The sequence below is a fragment of the Rhagoletis pomonella genome, unplaced genomic scaffold (assembly GCF_013731165.1).
Source record: "Rhagoletis pomonella isolate Grant_MI unplaced genomic scaffold, Rhpom_1.0 Rhpom_scaffold_00002, whole genome shotgun sequence".
Taxonomy (NCBI): Eukaryota; Metazoa; Arthropoda; class Insecta; order Diptera; family Tephritidae; genus Rhagoletis; species Rhagoletis pomonella.
Window position 1 is genome coordinate 94140767 of NW_023458556.1, and position 16559 is coordinate 94157325.

A 16559-nucleotide genomic window follows, 5' to 3' on the forward strand; every position below is an offset into this window, starting at 1 on the left:
ACGTATAACTTGTTTTTGACCGATATAACATTTCCCGTTGGTTTCATTCCATCCCGATTTTGACTGTCGCATAGTGTAATTAGACTAATTTTAGTTTGAAAGGCCATTGAAGAGCTTTATCTCGCCCGACAAGGTGCGCTAGACCATCTTATAACAAATGATTAACGGATCCTTGTAATAAATATATGAAGTTCGGGAATTATAAATTTATCAATGATCAACATATCATCATTTTCTTTAAATAAGTTAATAGTAAACAAATATTTTTGAAACAAGTTTTCTAAATATGAACAGTGTTGCCATTTTAGCCGCTTTCCGGCTAGATTTAGCCGGTTGCGAAAGCAAACATCCGGAGAAAATTCGGTTTAGCCGGCAGCCGATTTGTTAGCCGCTATGCCAAAAAAATAAGCCGTTTTTAGCCGATTTTGCTATTTGCAATATTTTCTTTAAATTTGTGTATATATGTAAGTTTCCATTTTTACAAATTTAGCGGCCTATTATCTGTCTATAAGAATTGCCATCTATTAGAAATGGGTAGCCTTCTCTCGGAGAAATTTTTCATGTCGAACTGTGTTACATATACATATACAATTGAAAGAGAATTTTTTCTAATCCGAGAAGTCTTCAAATACTGGGCCGATTTCAATGATTATTATTTTAAGTACATATACAGTGACCCAAATATAAACTGGGTCATTTAAACCAAAACTTCATACTTTGTGAAAATATGTATTATGATAATTTTGCAACTTTTCATCAAAATGTTTAACTTTTTAATCAGCATCTTTAGAAATTTAAAATTTTAGTATAATAAAGTAAACATAGCACTTACCGCGGATTTTTGGCATTTTTTTTACGGAGTTTGGCATTTTTTACATATAAAAAACATACATTGTATGGCAAAAAAATAGCAACCTCGTCATTAAAAGAATGCCAAAAATCAGCAGTAAGACCTTGTTAGTTCAAATTTGCACCTCAATAAACTCTAATTTAATAGACTTCAAAACTGCATACCATAATTTTTTCTAAAGCTGCTGACTAAAAAGTTAAAAATTTTGGTGAAATTGTGCAGAAATTTCATCATTTTTGCACAAAGTCCGAAACTTGGATTTATATGGTGTTTGTTAAGTGATCAGCGATATTTTCATAAAAAATAATAAACATTTAATAAACTAAAGAAAAATAGCCAAAACTTGCTAAAATGTCGCGTCGTAGTTTATATATATTTGGGTCACTGTTTTTTTTAAAGAACGTAAGAGCACGAATTTCAATGTGAAGCAAACCCCTCCTCTGGGAAAACAATATCTATGAATAATTGTATCGTGGAGCTGTTGTTGTTGTTGTTGTTGTTGTTGTTGTAGCGGCACTACTAAGCCCCGCCTTTTCCGGGTCTACGTTTAATCATTGTCGTCAGGCTCAACTAACGGGAGGCCCAGGAAAAGAGCTGTTTCGATGGGTTCGGACCAGAGGGAGAGGGGTGTTAGTTGAGTCGGATTGAGCTGGCATGTAAAGAGGTGGTTGGTGTCGTGGGGGGACTCTCCATATGCCGGGCACTCCTTGGGGATATTGGGGTCGAGTCTGGACAGGTAGCTGTTAAGGCGGCTACAGTATCCAGACCGTAATTGAGCCAGGGTAACGTGGGTCTCTCGTGGCAGTTGAAGCTCCGTCTCTTCTACAGGTGGTGATTGGGCTCGTATTACGGCATTCATACGTCGAGAGTCAAGGTAGGTAGTAACTGACTCTCTATGAATGTCGTTGATGGCTCGTCTGTATGTCGTCGGGTCCAATGGTTGGTCTACGTACTGTTGGACTGCGTCCTTGTACACGAATAGGTGCCCCCTGATGTGCCTGGGCGGAGGCTCCTCCTGAAGCAACGGTCTGTTAGGGTGTTCACTACTGTGACACCCCCACCAGAAATTGCTTACAGAGCATTTTGTTGTGTTCCCTTACGGGGAGCACTTGGGCCTCGCTGTGCAGGTGGTGCTCAGGCGTCATCAGAAGGCACCCAGTCGCTGTCCGGAGTGCGGCGTTCTGAGAAGTCTGTAGCTTCGTCCACTGCGTCCAACTAGTCCCCGGCGTCCAAACTGGCGCAGCATAGTTTAGAACCGGCCGGCCAATTGCCTTGTATGTTGCCAGCAACGTTTCTTTGTCTTTGCCCCAAGTGCTGCCGGCGAGGGACTTGAGGACCTTGTTGCGGCTCTGTACTTTATTGACAATTGCGGTTGTGTGCGTGGAGTAGGAAAGCAGGCTATCGAAGGTGACCCCTAAGATTTTCGGGTTGTTTACAGTCGGTATTGGTGTGCCATCGACGTGTATACCCAACTCTAGCCTGACCTTCGTCCAGGTGGTTAAGAGGGTCGCCGTTGATTTCGTTGGGGAGAGTGTTAGGCTCCTTGCAGTGAAGAAGCGAGAGAGGCTGGAGAGATAGTCGTTCACTTTTGAGCAGAGGTCATCAATTTCATTCCCGGACGCCAAAATCGAGCAATCGTCAGCGTATGAGATCAGGAAAACTCCCTCAGGTGGTTGAGGAAGCTTCGAGATGTGGAAGTTAAATAGTAAGGGGGAGAGAACACCACCTTTTGGAACCCCTTGTTTAATCCTTCTTGGTTTCGAGGTTTGATCTCGGAAGATTACTGACGACTGTCGACCACTCATATAATTCGCCGACCATCGCTTCAGTCCCTGTGGGAGTGAGGAGGCCTCGATGTCTTCTAGTAGCGTGGAATGGCAGACGGTGTCAAACGCCTTTGACAAGTCCAGCGCTACTAGGACCGTTCTCTCACAGGGGCGGTTTCGATTTAGGCCACGAGTTATTTGTGTGTTTATGGCGTTAAGTGCTGTTGTTGTGCTGTGCACTTTACGGAATCCGTGCTGGTGCTTAGCTGGGGTCAGGTGGCAAGTGAAGTATGGGAGTAGTAGGGTCTCAAGCGTCTTCGCGACCGGGGAAAGGAGCGTTATCGGGCGATAAGGGTCTCCTTTGTTGGCGGGCTTCCCCGGTTTCAGCAGTAGGACCACTCTCCCTGACTTCCACACATCAGGAATGATGAGAGTGGCCATGGACAGGTTGAGGACCTCCGTTAGGTAAGCTACTCCCTTAGGCCCTAAATGTTTTAGCATCAGCATACAGATTCCGTCGGGTCCAATGGCTTTGGAGGCTTTCGCCTTCCCGATGGCCCCCTTCACTTCACAGCTGGTGAGAACAAGTGGTGCACTGTTTTTTGGCAGCTTGTGCAGCCTCCTGGTCACTCGACGTTTGGCCTTGGCTACCGAAGGGTGCAGTGTGAATTGCCTACTAAAGTAGGCTGCGCATTTCTTCGGGTCCGACGAAGCGCGACCTTCGAAAGAGAGTTCCACTCTGTCATCACGCTTCGTTGGGTTGGACAGGGACCTCACGGTTGACCAGAGCTTACTCACACCAGATGTGAAGTTACAGGCCTTCAAGTGCTCCTCCCACTTTTTCCGCTTATGCTGATTTACCAGTTGCCGAATCTCCAAATTAAGGTCCCTCAGACGGGGGTCCCCGGGGTCGACCTGGCGTAGGTGGTCACGCTCATTTGCTAGTACAGCTGCTTCAGCCGGGAAATTTGGGCGGACTTCCGCGATGCGTCCGGACGGGATGAAGCGAGCCGCTGCGGCAGTGACTACCCTGCGGAACTGGCGTTCGCCAGTGTGTATGTTTGTGGGTGTGGGAAGGGCGGCGAAGCTGCTCTCGGTGACTTCCGCGAAGCCGTCCCAATCAGCTTTGTTGAAGTTGGTGTAGGTTCGGTGGTCCGCGGGAGCAAAGTCGGTGGGCTTATTGATCGAGATGACTGGGTAGATGGTCTGATGCTAGTGTTAGCATAGGTCGCCCTGAGATGCTATTGATCAAACCAGCGCTAGCAATTGTTAGGTCTGGCGAGCTGCTGCAGCTTCCCATAATCCTGGTGGGGGCGTCGTCGTTCATGGTGCAGAATGTCGAATCGTCTATCTGCTGAGCCAAAAGGTTTCCCCTACGATCATTGGCCAGGCTTGAGTGCAAAAGATCGTGGTGCACATTGAATTCGGTTTTCACCTCTGAGTAGCGCACCTATGTCAGGGTGATATCCTGCCGGGCAGCAGGTGACAGGGGGTATATAAACGTTGAATATTTCGAGCTCAACCTCGCCTGACCGGACAGCTATGCCCTGACATTCTAGGGTGGTGTCCCTCGGGTCGATGTCTTCTTCGATATACCGATACTGCACTGTGTGGTATAAGATGAACGCTAGTCCGCCACCATTATCTCGCTCGCGATCTTTACGGAGCACATTGTAGGCGGCGCAACCCAATAGAGTTGAGTTGCTGTGCAACTTCGTTTCTTGGACCGCAGCTATCAATATGCCATGCCGACCCATAAAGACTACTATCTCCTGCTGCCCAGAGGAGCTTCTCGGAGCCGTGCAGGCTCTTCGGGCGTTGCCCGAGCGGGTAGCCGTGGAGGCTGATTGTGCCGTTTGGCTTGAGCAGCAGGGAGCCACATAGCTTGTGGTCCACTCCCGGTGAGACCTAACACCAGAGCAGGTTCTTAGGTGACTCCATCCGTTGCATGAGTTGCACCTAACCGAAGTGGAGTTTGGATGGAGTCGATTCTGGCAAACACAGCAGAAATACGTTTCTGGTCCGGGGTTGGGCTCTACGCCCGCCCGGAGAAGAAGGATGCGGAGCAATCCGGCTGCAAGGAGTTGCTCCATGGACGGACAATGATTGAGGGGTATCGCCGATCTAAGCGGGGTTAGGTCGCCGAAACAACGGCCCTTGGTCGGGTAAAACCCGAGTCATTCCGGTACGTAGAACCGGCTGTCTTGGGAATGTATCGTGGAGCTAACATCCTTTAGTGTTGCTTATTATTGCTCTCTGACAGGCATGTGCAGAGAGTTAGCAGGTTCTTAAAAAGGGAACGCTTCGAATATATGGACATCGAAATAAAATTATATAGTTAAATTGTTAAAAACTTAAAAAGTGGCCGGCTTGTTCAATATAAATTACTGGCTTTTTTTTCTCGAAATAATGTTGCCCTATTTTCCTCAGCCTTTTTACATCTATACGTGTTCATTTCTCAAAATAATTCCCTCCGAATAAGCAAAAGTGCAATACTTTCTACTAATATAGCCATTAGCAGGACCAGAAGTAACCTAGTGCAAATGTTACAATATAAGAAAAAGAAGGCAAAATTTTTGAATAGAAAAAAAGCCATAAGTTTTTAATTGATCTATTATTTATATTTATGTAAGTAATATAAACATGACTTCTGACGTAGAGCTTTAATTAATCAGGTATAGCGACAGTTTCCTTTGTCAACTAAAAATAATTTAATGAATTTTTTAGTCTTTCAACTTTATTCAAATAAAACATGTTAATTTTAGCTGACAAATTTTAGCCGTTTTTTTTTTGCCAATTTATCCGGTCGGCCCAAAAAGTTCTGGCAACACTGAATATGAACTAAATGGGGCCATAAATACGGGTTTTCAAAATATTTCGAACCCCCAGCGCCCTACCGCTTACATTTTATGTGGAGTTTTTTCATTTCAATAATGCGGTTTACTCAAATATTTCGACTTCTGCGGTATCTAGCGAATTAATTCATATTTCATATTGCAATGCCGTCGGGTTCTGAGTTAAGTTTAAAACTGCAAGCCTCTCGATTATCCGGAAGATGGTTAAAAATTGATTGTAAGATTTGACCCAAACAAACATACTTACATACATACATAGCAAGTTAAATAAAAGCTTGTAAAAGAGGCTCATTTATAGTGCTGTGGCAGTTCTTTGATAATATTTTATGTTTGCCGAGAGAGACGAATGCATGTTCTTCTACAGTACCTGACACAATGCTTAGTACTGTTAAATGATACTCAAAGTTTAGGCTTATGGTAGGAACACCTCATAGAGAATTTTTTAAATTTTGGGAAAGGCGAAAAATCAATGTAATTACTGGCACTTCCTATTTGCAAAAACTGAAAGACGCCACCTTCGAGTTTTCATCTCTCCATATTTAAAGTACTACTATTAGTAATACTGATTTCTATGAATCAAAAGAAATTGTTTAAATTGTTTTTTTCTCAATAAAGTATATTGTTTTTATATTTTGTTTAACATGTTATATTCAAATTACTATTAGTTTTGTTTGCTAATGTTTGTATTCGATTTTTGAATGTAAATTAGAATAAACCAATACATAGAAAATGTATACCAACTTAATGCTGTATTTAAGAGAAATTTACTTCGTTTTTGAAAAAAAACTTGGAATGAAAATATGCTCTTAAAATTAAGATTAAGATTTCCTCAGAAAAGGATCAGATCGGATTTTAAGATGGTCATTTACCAGCACCTATTATGATCCCCGCATCGAATTTTTAGCTAGTACATGTCGGACAGACTTTTTTCTTGTTCCCAGGCACCGTGGGGTAGACCACTGGCTTTGTAATCCGAAGTCGCTGGTTCATATCACCGCGGTGAATATAACTTCTACCATTTGTAAATAAGCTCAATAAAATTATTGAATATGATTTGTTATTATTGCAAACATTTTATAAAAGCTAATTTTTTGATATTATATCACATTTGTGGTGTAGAGAAATAGCCTGGCGTCAGTCAGTCTAATTCGTTAGCGTTTGGCGTGGGGCGGCTTTAATTTTGTATAGAAACTCTAAATCTTGCAACTACTCTATAAAATCTGAAAGATTAATTGCAAGCAGGATATTGATTAAAAAGTAGTATGACATTAGTCAGTCACTAAATCCTGCAACAGAGCCCGTCAGTCACGCATTGAAGTTGTACAATATACGTGCAGCATATCTCTGCATCGCGAAACCATTTTATAAAATCTGAAACTCAGTTCACAGGTGCAGAATATTATTGTAATAACAACAAGTAAAGAAGTATAAGTTTGGGCGAAACCGAATTTTATATACCCGGCACAGGTATCAACTATCGTCGTTCCAACTTTCTTTAAACTACCTGAAAGTCTACATATAAAAGTCTTATTTATTATTAAGAGTTTGTTGTAAGTATTAATTTGGAGTCCTCAGTTATTGAACTATCGAAGTTTTCATATATCCGAAAATTACCGTAATACGGGATACCGGTGCAATTTTAGTCCGATTTGAATAATTTTCAACGAATTGCTTTTTCGTACCAAGGTTATTAAATACACCAAGTTTGGCAGAAATTGATAAATCGGTTACCGAGATACACATTTGTGGTCATAAGTGGGCGGCGCCACGTCCAAAATCCAAAAATTTATAATAATCTAATTTGTTGCTCAGTGGTCATTGCAATAATCGATTTTGAGTCAATTAACTTCAATAGTTACTGATTTATCGCAGTTTTCGTGTTTCTGTAAATTTTCGTTATATGGTGGTTATATGGCGTGGCTATTGCGTGATTTCAAAGATTTTCAACAAATTTCTTAGCTGGATCCTAAGCAAGACTCGTACTAAGTTTGGTAAGGATTGGTGAAGCGGCTACTAAGATACAGTATTTCGTTATAAGTTGGCGGGGTCACGCCCCTTTTCCAAAAATTTCATAACAATATTATTTTGCACCAAAATTCTACTTCACATACTAATTTTCAACAATTTGGATCAAATATTTACTAAATATAGTTTTTGTATTTTTCGAAAATACCGTTACCGGGTTACAACCCGATTTCGCCCATTTTCAATAGTAACCTACCTTGGATAAAGGGCAACCCATATGCCAAATTGCATTGAGATATTTTTGCTCGAGTTGTCGTGTACACGGACAGACGGACGGACGGACGGACAGATATACTTGGCTTAATCGACTTCTCTTCATTCTGATCATTTATGTATACATTTGTCTATATCTATCTCGATTCCTTTAGGCTGTTACAAACAACCGTTATGCGAACAAAGTTATAATACTCTGGGCACAAGTGCGCTCGGGTATAAAAATAATAGTCAGTCAGAATTTTCCTGTAACAAATGCCGTCAGTCGCCGATAGAAGGATGTGCTTCTGTATCGCGACGCACTCAATAATATTAAAAAATTATTTTTTTTTTTGAAAAAACATGCACATAATTACTTTGATCTAATTAATTTTTCAGATGTTATAAGAGGCAGTTGAAGAGATTGAAGGTCTAGGTGACATGAATATACGTGCAGCATATTTTGCCGATTTATTTCTTACGTCTTATTATGGGCTTCAATTATACATTTTTACATTAATGTGCAACGTATAAAAAACAAACAAAAAATCAAAAACAAAAATGTTTACTTTTTTTGTTGTTTTTGTATACGTTGCAAATTAATGTAAAAAATATAGAATTAAAGCCCATAATAAGACGTAAGAAATGCATTTTTTTCATTAAGTTTCGTTAAAAGGTTTCCAAGATACAGCACTTTAAAAAAAGGTATGTATGACGTTTTCTTAAAATTTAACTTCCGTGTAAATAGGCAACCCTACGTCATATCGGCAAAATATGCTGCACATATATTCATGTCACCTAGACCTTCAGTCTCTTCAACTTTCATCCAAATCCTGAGAGGTCGCGCACAGAGGTGGCCGCGGTGACATGAAATGCCTCATAAAGTAGTTGCAAGATTTGGAGTTTATATACAAAATTAAAGCCGCCCCCACGCCAAACGCTAACAAATTAGACTACACCACAAATATAACACCAAAAAATCAATTTTTATAAAATGCTTGCAATGCATTGTCGCTCGCCTCTTGGACTATTAGGCCAATAAATACCAAAAAAAAAGATACTCTAAAGTTTTATATGAGAATTTAAGTCGGTTGTGTTTTTTGCTTAAGAATTACTTGTTATATTCAATAATATTTAATACAATTATGAAAAATACGTTCGACCTAAAAACTAACTTTTTGTTTAATATTTGTTTCCGTAGGTCATTGCAAGAAGGTCAAGATATATTCGGCGTGGATTTTGATTACGACGATTTTGCCAAATATGAAGAAGATGAATATGAAGATGAATCCGAAGGTGATGAATACGACGAAGATGTCGGTGAGGAAGCTCGAGGAAGGAGTAAAAAGAAAACACAAAAAAAAAAAGTTTCCAAGAAAACAATTTTTGATTTATACGAACCGAGTGAGCTGAAACGAGGGCATTTCACAGACTTGGATAATGAAATTCGAAAAACTGATATACCAGAGCGTATGCAGTTAAGGCAAGTACCAGTTACGCCGGTTGCCGAAGGGTCATCTGAATTAGACGATGAAGCTGAATGGATATACAAGCAGGCTTTTTGCAAGCAAAATGTCTCTCAGCAAGAATCCTTGGAAACAAGTCGTGATAAACATAAAAAGCCAATAAGTTCTGTTGGAAAAATTAAGCAGACCTTAGAGTTTATTAGAAACCAGCAACTGGAGGTACCTTTCATAGCTTTTTACAGAAAGGAATACGTCAAACCCGAGCTAAATTGCGAAGATTTATGGAAGATATATTATTATGATGAACGATGGTGTCAGCTTTTTAACAGAAAAAATAAATTGAAACTGTTATTTGAAAATATGCGTGCCTTTCAGAAGTCAAATGATAGCGACAATCCGACTCCAGACGGTATTCGATTTATTCAAGATGAGGATTTAGAGAGGTTAAAGGAGGTTCAAACAATGGAGGAGTTGAAAGATGTTCATATGCATTTTTTGCTTCATTACTCGCATGAAATACCCAGAATGCAAGACGAAAATAGAAAGACAGAAAAAGAACAAAAACGACTCGCCAGAGAAGAACTACGACAAAACCTCCAAGAAGGGGAGGAAATACATCAAAATTTTGATGATGATATAGAAGAGAGTGAAGAGCAGCTGAAACAAGCAAAAGATTCAGGTCCCTACGCAATGTGCCGCAAAGCGGGTATATGTGGATTTGCCAAAAAGTTTGGTTTAACACCTGAACAGTTCGCTGAAAATTTGAGAGACAGTTATCAGCGGCATGAAGTTGCACAAGAGTCTGCTGGCCCATCGGACGTAGCAAAGCAGTATTTATGCCCCAAATTTGTTACTGTTGAAGAAGTATTACATGCTACTAAATTCGTTGTTGCTCGCCAATTATCCAGAGAACCCCTCCTCAAGAAATGTGTACGTGAGGTCTTCTTTGAACGCGCTAAAATAGACGTTCGACCAACCAAAAAAGGATTGAAGGAAATCGATGAGAATCATCCTTGTTATACTATGAAATATGTCACAAAAAAACCTGTTAAGGATTTGGCTGGCGAACAATTTTTAAGACTTTCTATGGCCGAAGAAGATAAGTTAATCGAAATAACAATATCTGATCATATTGATGGGAATACTTCGAATTCGTATATTGATGAAGCTAAACAACTTTACCAGAGAGATGAATTTTCAAAAGTGGTTCAAGAGTGGAACTCGTTACGAGCCGAATGTGTTGAACTTGCATTAAACATTATGGTTATTCCTGATTTGCGCAAGGAATTGAAAACAGTTCTTCTTAATGAAGCAAAACAGTTCGTTTTGAAGTCATGCTGCTTAAAGTTATCAAACTGGTTAAAAGTAGCACCATATCGCCCAGACATTGCTGATGAGTATATGTTCGACGACTGGAGTTATGCTAAGGGAATCCGAGCAATGGCTATAGCATATGTTCCTGATTATTCACAAGCTGCTTTTTGTGCTGTAACGACTGTTGAAGGAGATGTCAGTGATTATTTGCGCTTACCACACATTCTAAAACGCAAAAACTCTTACCGTTTAGACGAAAAAGCTTTAAAATTGTCTGATTTAAAAAACTTGAAAGAATTTATTCAAAATAAAAAGCCGCATGTTATAGCAATTGGAGGTGAATCCAGAGAAGCGCAAATGTTGAGAAACGACGTCCATGAAATAGTTAAAGAACTATCAGACGAAGATCAATTTCCAATGATTTCTGTTGAGATAGTGGATAATGAACTTGCTAAAATTTATGCTAATTCAAAAAAGGGAGCATCAGACTTTAAGGAATATCCGGATTTATTAAAGCAAGCAGTATCATTGGCACGAAAAATGCAGGACCCGCTTGTTGAATATTCCCAACTGTGCAGTGCTGATGAAGAAATTTTATGCCTACGATACCATTCCCTGCAAGAACAATTATCAAAAGAAGATATGTTAGAACACTTGTATATAGAATTCATAAATCGCACAAATGAGGTGGGCTTGGACATAAATTTAACTGTGCAGAACTCTTACACTCAAAATTTGGTGCAATTTATTTGTGGATTAGGACCACGCAAAGGACAAGCATTAATAAAACTACTTAAACAGTCGAACCAAAGACTTGAAAATCGTACTCAATTAGTCACACTGTGCCACTTAGGTCCAAAGGTATTTATAAATTGTTCCGGTTTTATTAAAATAGATACAAGTTCTCTTGGTGATAGCACTGAAGCCTATGTAGAAGTTCTAGATGGCTCCCGAATACATCCAGAAACCTACGAATGGGCCAGAAAAATGGCTATTGATGCAATGGAATATGATGACGAAGAAGCAAACCCTGCTGGTGCTCTAGAGGAAATCCTAGAATCCCCAGAAAGACTTAAGGATCTGGATTTAGATGCATTTGCTGTAGAATTAGAAAGGCAAGGGTTTGGTAACAAGAGTATTACTCTGTATGACATTCGTACAGAACTCAACGCCTTATACAAAGATCTTAGAACGCTTTATCGCTCCCCAAACTCTGAGGAACTGTTTGATATGCTGACTAAAGAAACTCCAGAGTCATTTTATGTAGGAAAAATGGTTTTGGCTACAGTTACTGGAATATCTCATAAGAAACCTCAAGGAGATCAACTTGATCAAGCAAATCCTGTAAGAAACGATGAGACTGGGCACTGGCAGTGCCCCTTTTGTTTAAAAGATGACTTTCCTGAGTTGTCCGAAGTATGGAATCACTTTGATGCTGGTGCTTGCCCTGGTCAAGCGACTGGAGTCAAACTTCGTTTGGACAATGGGCTCTCCGGGTTTATTCATATTAAAAATCTGTCCGATAGGCACGTTTTGAATCCAGAGGACCGTGTTCAAATAGGTCAAGCGATACATGTGCGCATTATTAAAATCGACGTAGAACGATTTTCGGTCGATTGCTCTTCTAAAAGCTCTGACTTAATGGATAAAAACCATGAGTGGAGACCGCGAAAAGATGTATTCTATGATTACGAAGCAGAGGAGAAGGATAATAGAAAAGAAAATGAGCAAAAGCAAGTGAGATCAAAACAGCAATACGTAAAGCGAGTAATTATTCACCCTTCTTTCCATAACAAATCCTATGCAGAAGTTGTGAAAATTATGGAAAATATGGATCAAGGGGAAGTAATCGTACGGCCTTCAAGCAAGGGTTCCGATCATCTCACTGTGACATGGAAGGTTACAACTGGAATTTATCAACACATTGACGTCCGAGAAGAAGGAAAAGAAAATGCTTTTAGTTTGGGTCAAAGCTTGTGGATTGGCAATGAAGAATTTGAGGACCTGGATGAAATTATTGCCAGGCATGTAAACCCAATGGCATCATGCGCAAGAGAACTTCTTACATATAAATATTATAGAGACACAGGTGGCGGTGTTAAAGATAAAATGGAAGAACTACTTAAAGAGGAAAAGGCTAAAGACTCTAAGAAAATACATTATTTCATATCAGCCTCAAAGTCTTATCCAGGGAAATTTTTGCTATCGTATTTACCCAAAACAAAATGTAGGCATGAATATGTAACGGTTATCCCGGAGGGTTTCCGTTTTAGAGGACAAATTTTTGATTCACTGAATTCACTCTTAAAATGGTTTAAGGATCATTACTCAGATCCTGTCATAGCAAACACTCCGACTTCTACACCAAATGCTTCGGGCAGCATCAGAACATCAGGATATGATACTCCTAGAGGAAACCTGGATTTAAGAACTGAGCAACATATATCACAATCATCAGCAATTCACACCCCACATTATCCAAATACTCCTGGATATCAAGGAGGGTATGTAAATACTCCGTATACTCCCAGCGGGCAAACGCCATTTATGACACCATACAATACACCATATGCTTCACAAACTCCTCGATACACTCATAATACACCAAGCCCTAATTCCTCCTCTTCACATATAAACTATCATCGTTCAGCAAATACCAAGCAAATCAAAGATAATAGTTTGTATCAAGGAATTTCCCCTAGAATGGAATTAGAGCAAAGCAAAAATCACATTTATTCTTCTCAAAAAGAGAGCGCCGAATGGCAAATGGCGTCAGAATCATGGGCAAGACGTAAACCAGTGCATTCCGCGCCACATATGCCACGAACAGTTGGAAACGATTTTTCAAGAAGCGCAAATTACTCTGTTCCGACGACTAATGATATGTCATCTGCATTTAATCAGCTTTCAGATGAACGCTTCCGACTAAGGAACCATAAAAGTCCACGATCTATTCGCAGTACGCCCCGTACAAATACTTCCCCCCATTCGATGAACTTGGGCGATTCTACGCCTCTATACGACGAGAATTGACTACTTAATCATTATGAATGAAATGGTAACTCTCTTTTTTATGAAGGCACACTCAGATATCTGAAAATTTTGTCCGATTTTTAACTTAAGTTTGAACGATTTACATTAAAAAAATTTCTAAAGAATATCCCTCGATAAATGTATTTCGTTGAACATTTGTTTGGTGAGTAAATTATGTCCTTAGAGCAGGGCATGTCTCAAATCAATGAAAAGTTTAATCTCATCGTTAATGCATCTTGGGGAAATCACCTGATGACAATTTGGGAAACTTGGATTTGAATGAAATTCGAAGACAAATTGTTTGAGAGCAAACTGTGCACCTTAGCTTTTTTTTAAGTAATGAGATAAATGTTAATAAATTTTACAAACTTTGTAAATGTACATATATGTATACTTTTTAATAAGAGTACATAAAATAGTGCAAATACATACATATATACTTTAGAATAATTCCCAAATCAAAATACGTAACATCTATTAATTTAAAACATTGATTCTGCATTTCTAATGTTCTTATAAAGCCCTTATTAAAGTTTAAATGTACATATGTGTTCTCATAATAACCTTTTTAACAAATGTACTACATACGGGTATATGTAGCTATTATATAAGAAAATTTGTTTGTATTACGCTATTAAAATTTTCATCACATTCTGATGTTTGCAGCGTTATTCATTTAAGTTTTATCTATTGGTTTGATATACTTTGGATTTCATTCCATTTTGAATTAAATGTCCTTGTATAAATATAAGAGTAACGAAATAAGCGATCGATATGATATATAAGAGCATTTGAAACGAATTTTTATTTTTTAATTAAGCAATGGTGTCTATATTTTCCTGCAGAAAGAACACTATTAAATAATTAACGCTTATCATGGTATAAACATTTATTTACTGAACTAAAATACTAGTGCTATTGTCCTTAAATAAGGAGTCGCTTGTACTACTGGAGAAGGCAAGACCTGGTATTTTATGGCCTCGATGAGGTCACAGTGAGAGTGTATCGCTGGGACGCTCAGCGCGTCTCTAGTTCGGGCGCAGCAAAATAGACGTTTTTGTTCCTCCGAACCAAGCTCTTCTAGGTAGTCTAAGATATCCCCCAGCGATAGATTACTATACAACAAAATCAGTAAAATTGGGCAAAAACTATATAAAATACCATGAACAATGAGAAATAGCCGGGTAATGGTAAAAAATGTGGGTATCAAAAAAACATGTACCCTATCGTCCCTGTCGTTGCCATATGACAACGTGTGCAGAAAACAACAAAAAGCTATCTCAAACAAAACTTTCTACATCACGTTTTTCATGGACTTTGACTTAAAACCTTTTCCTAACGATGCAACTCTATAGTATTTTAGTTTTTATTTATATAATAAAACTTGCCAATTCCCGCTTACTTCGCGGCGCCTAATAAGAACTTTTCCGTTGGTCGCTGTCTCCAACAGGGAGGTATAACACCAAAAATTATACATTCCCACGACAGCCGCTTCTACGTACCGGAATGACTCGGGTTTTACCCGACCAAGGACTGTTGTTTCGGCGATCTAACCCCGTTTAGGTCGGCGAAGTATCTCAGAAGTTGTTCGTCCATAGGGCTACTTTCGCTACGCATTCTTCTGCTCAGGGCTGGCATCGAGTCAAGCCCAGGGCCAGAAACCTACACCTGCTGTGTATGCCAGAGGCGACTACACCACAACTCCACCTCAGTCAAGTGCAATGCTTGCGAGGGGTGGAGTCACCTCAGAGTCTGCTCAGGATTACGGACACATCGGCAGTGGACCACGTCGTTTGCTGGTCTGATAAACAGCATATCATAGCGGCCTATGCTGACTTTGGCATCAGACCATCTGGCCATAGTCATCTCGATCGATAAACCAACCGACTTTGCTTCCGCGGAACACCGAACCTATATCAACTTTTCTAAAGCTGATTGGAAAGGCTTCGCGGAATTTACTGAAAACACCTTCGCTGCTCTCCCCACACCAACCGACGTCCACCTTGGTGAACGTAAGTTCCGCAGGTCTGTCACCGCTGCTGCAGCTCGCTTCGTACCGGCAGGATGCATAACGGACCCACGTCCAAATTTCCCTGCCGAAGTGGCTGTTCTAGCCGATGAGCGTGAAAGCCTTCGTCAGGCCGATCCCGGAGATCCCCGTATCAGGGATCTCAACGCGGAGATTCGGCAACTAGTGAACGTACATAAGCAGAAGAAGTGGAAAGAGCATCTGAGGACCTGTAACTTCACCTCTGGTGTGAGTAAGCTTTGGTCAACCGTGAGGTCACTGTCCAATCCGACGAAGTACGACGACAGAGTCGAAATTTCTTTCGGCGACCATGCTTCGTCGGACCCGGAGCGATGCGCGAGCTATTTTAGCCGGCAGTTTATACTGCATCCTCCGGTGGACAAAGCCAAGCGTCGGTTGACCAGAAGGCTGCACAAACTGCCAACAACTTGTGCCCGCCTTTCTTTCACTTGCGGTGAAGTTCAGGTGGCCATCGGGAAGGCCTCCAAAATCATGGCTCCCGACGAAATAGGCATGCTGATGCTGAAAAATTTGTGTCCTGCGGGAGTAGCGTACCTAACGGAGGTCCTCAATTTGTCAATGGCCACTCTCATCATCGCAGGCATCCGGAAGGGGGGAGAGTGGTCCCGCGGCTCAAACCGGGGAAACCTGCCAACAAAGGAGATTCGTATCGACCGATAACACTCCTTTCCCCGGTAGCGAAGACACTTGAGGCCTTGCTGCTGCTCCCGTACTTCACGAACCACCTGACCCCACCGAAGCATCAGCATGGTTTCCATAAAGTGCACAGTACAACAACAGCACTTAACGCCATAAACACTCAGATAACTCGTGGCCTTAACCGTAACCGTCCCTGTGAGAGAACAATTCTAGTAGCGTTGGACTTGTCAAAGGCTTTTGACACTGTCAGCCATTCCACGCTACTAGAAGATATAGAGGCTTCCTCTCTCCCACAGAGGCTCAAACGGTGGTCGGCAAATTATCTAAGTGGTCGACACTCGTCGGTAATGTTTAGCGACAAATCGAGAA

At 40.6% G+C, this 16559-nt stretch overlaps 2 protein-coding genes across 2 annotated transcripts in view; both read left to right on the plus strand.

The window, feature by feature from the left end:
* The window catches only part of LOC118734196 (transcription elongation factor SPT6), a 105382-nt gene extending 91224 nt beyond the window's left edge, over nucleotides 1-14158 (plus strand). Inside the window, exon 2 of the mRNA XM_036463919.1 lies at nucleotides 8890-14158. Coding sequence (XP_036319812.1) covers nucleotides 8890-13501 — 4612 coding nt within the window. The 3' untranslated portion in view covers nucleotides 13502-14158. The remainder of the gene's footprint in view (nucleotides 1-8889) is intronic.
* LOC118734197 (protein ALP1-like) overlaps nucleotides 1-16559 on the plus strand; it is a 145821-nt gene that overhangs the window by 106403 nt on the left and 22859 nt on the right. The window lies entirely within an intron of this gene.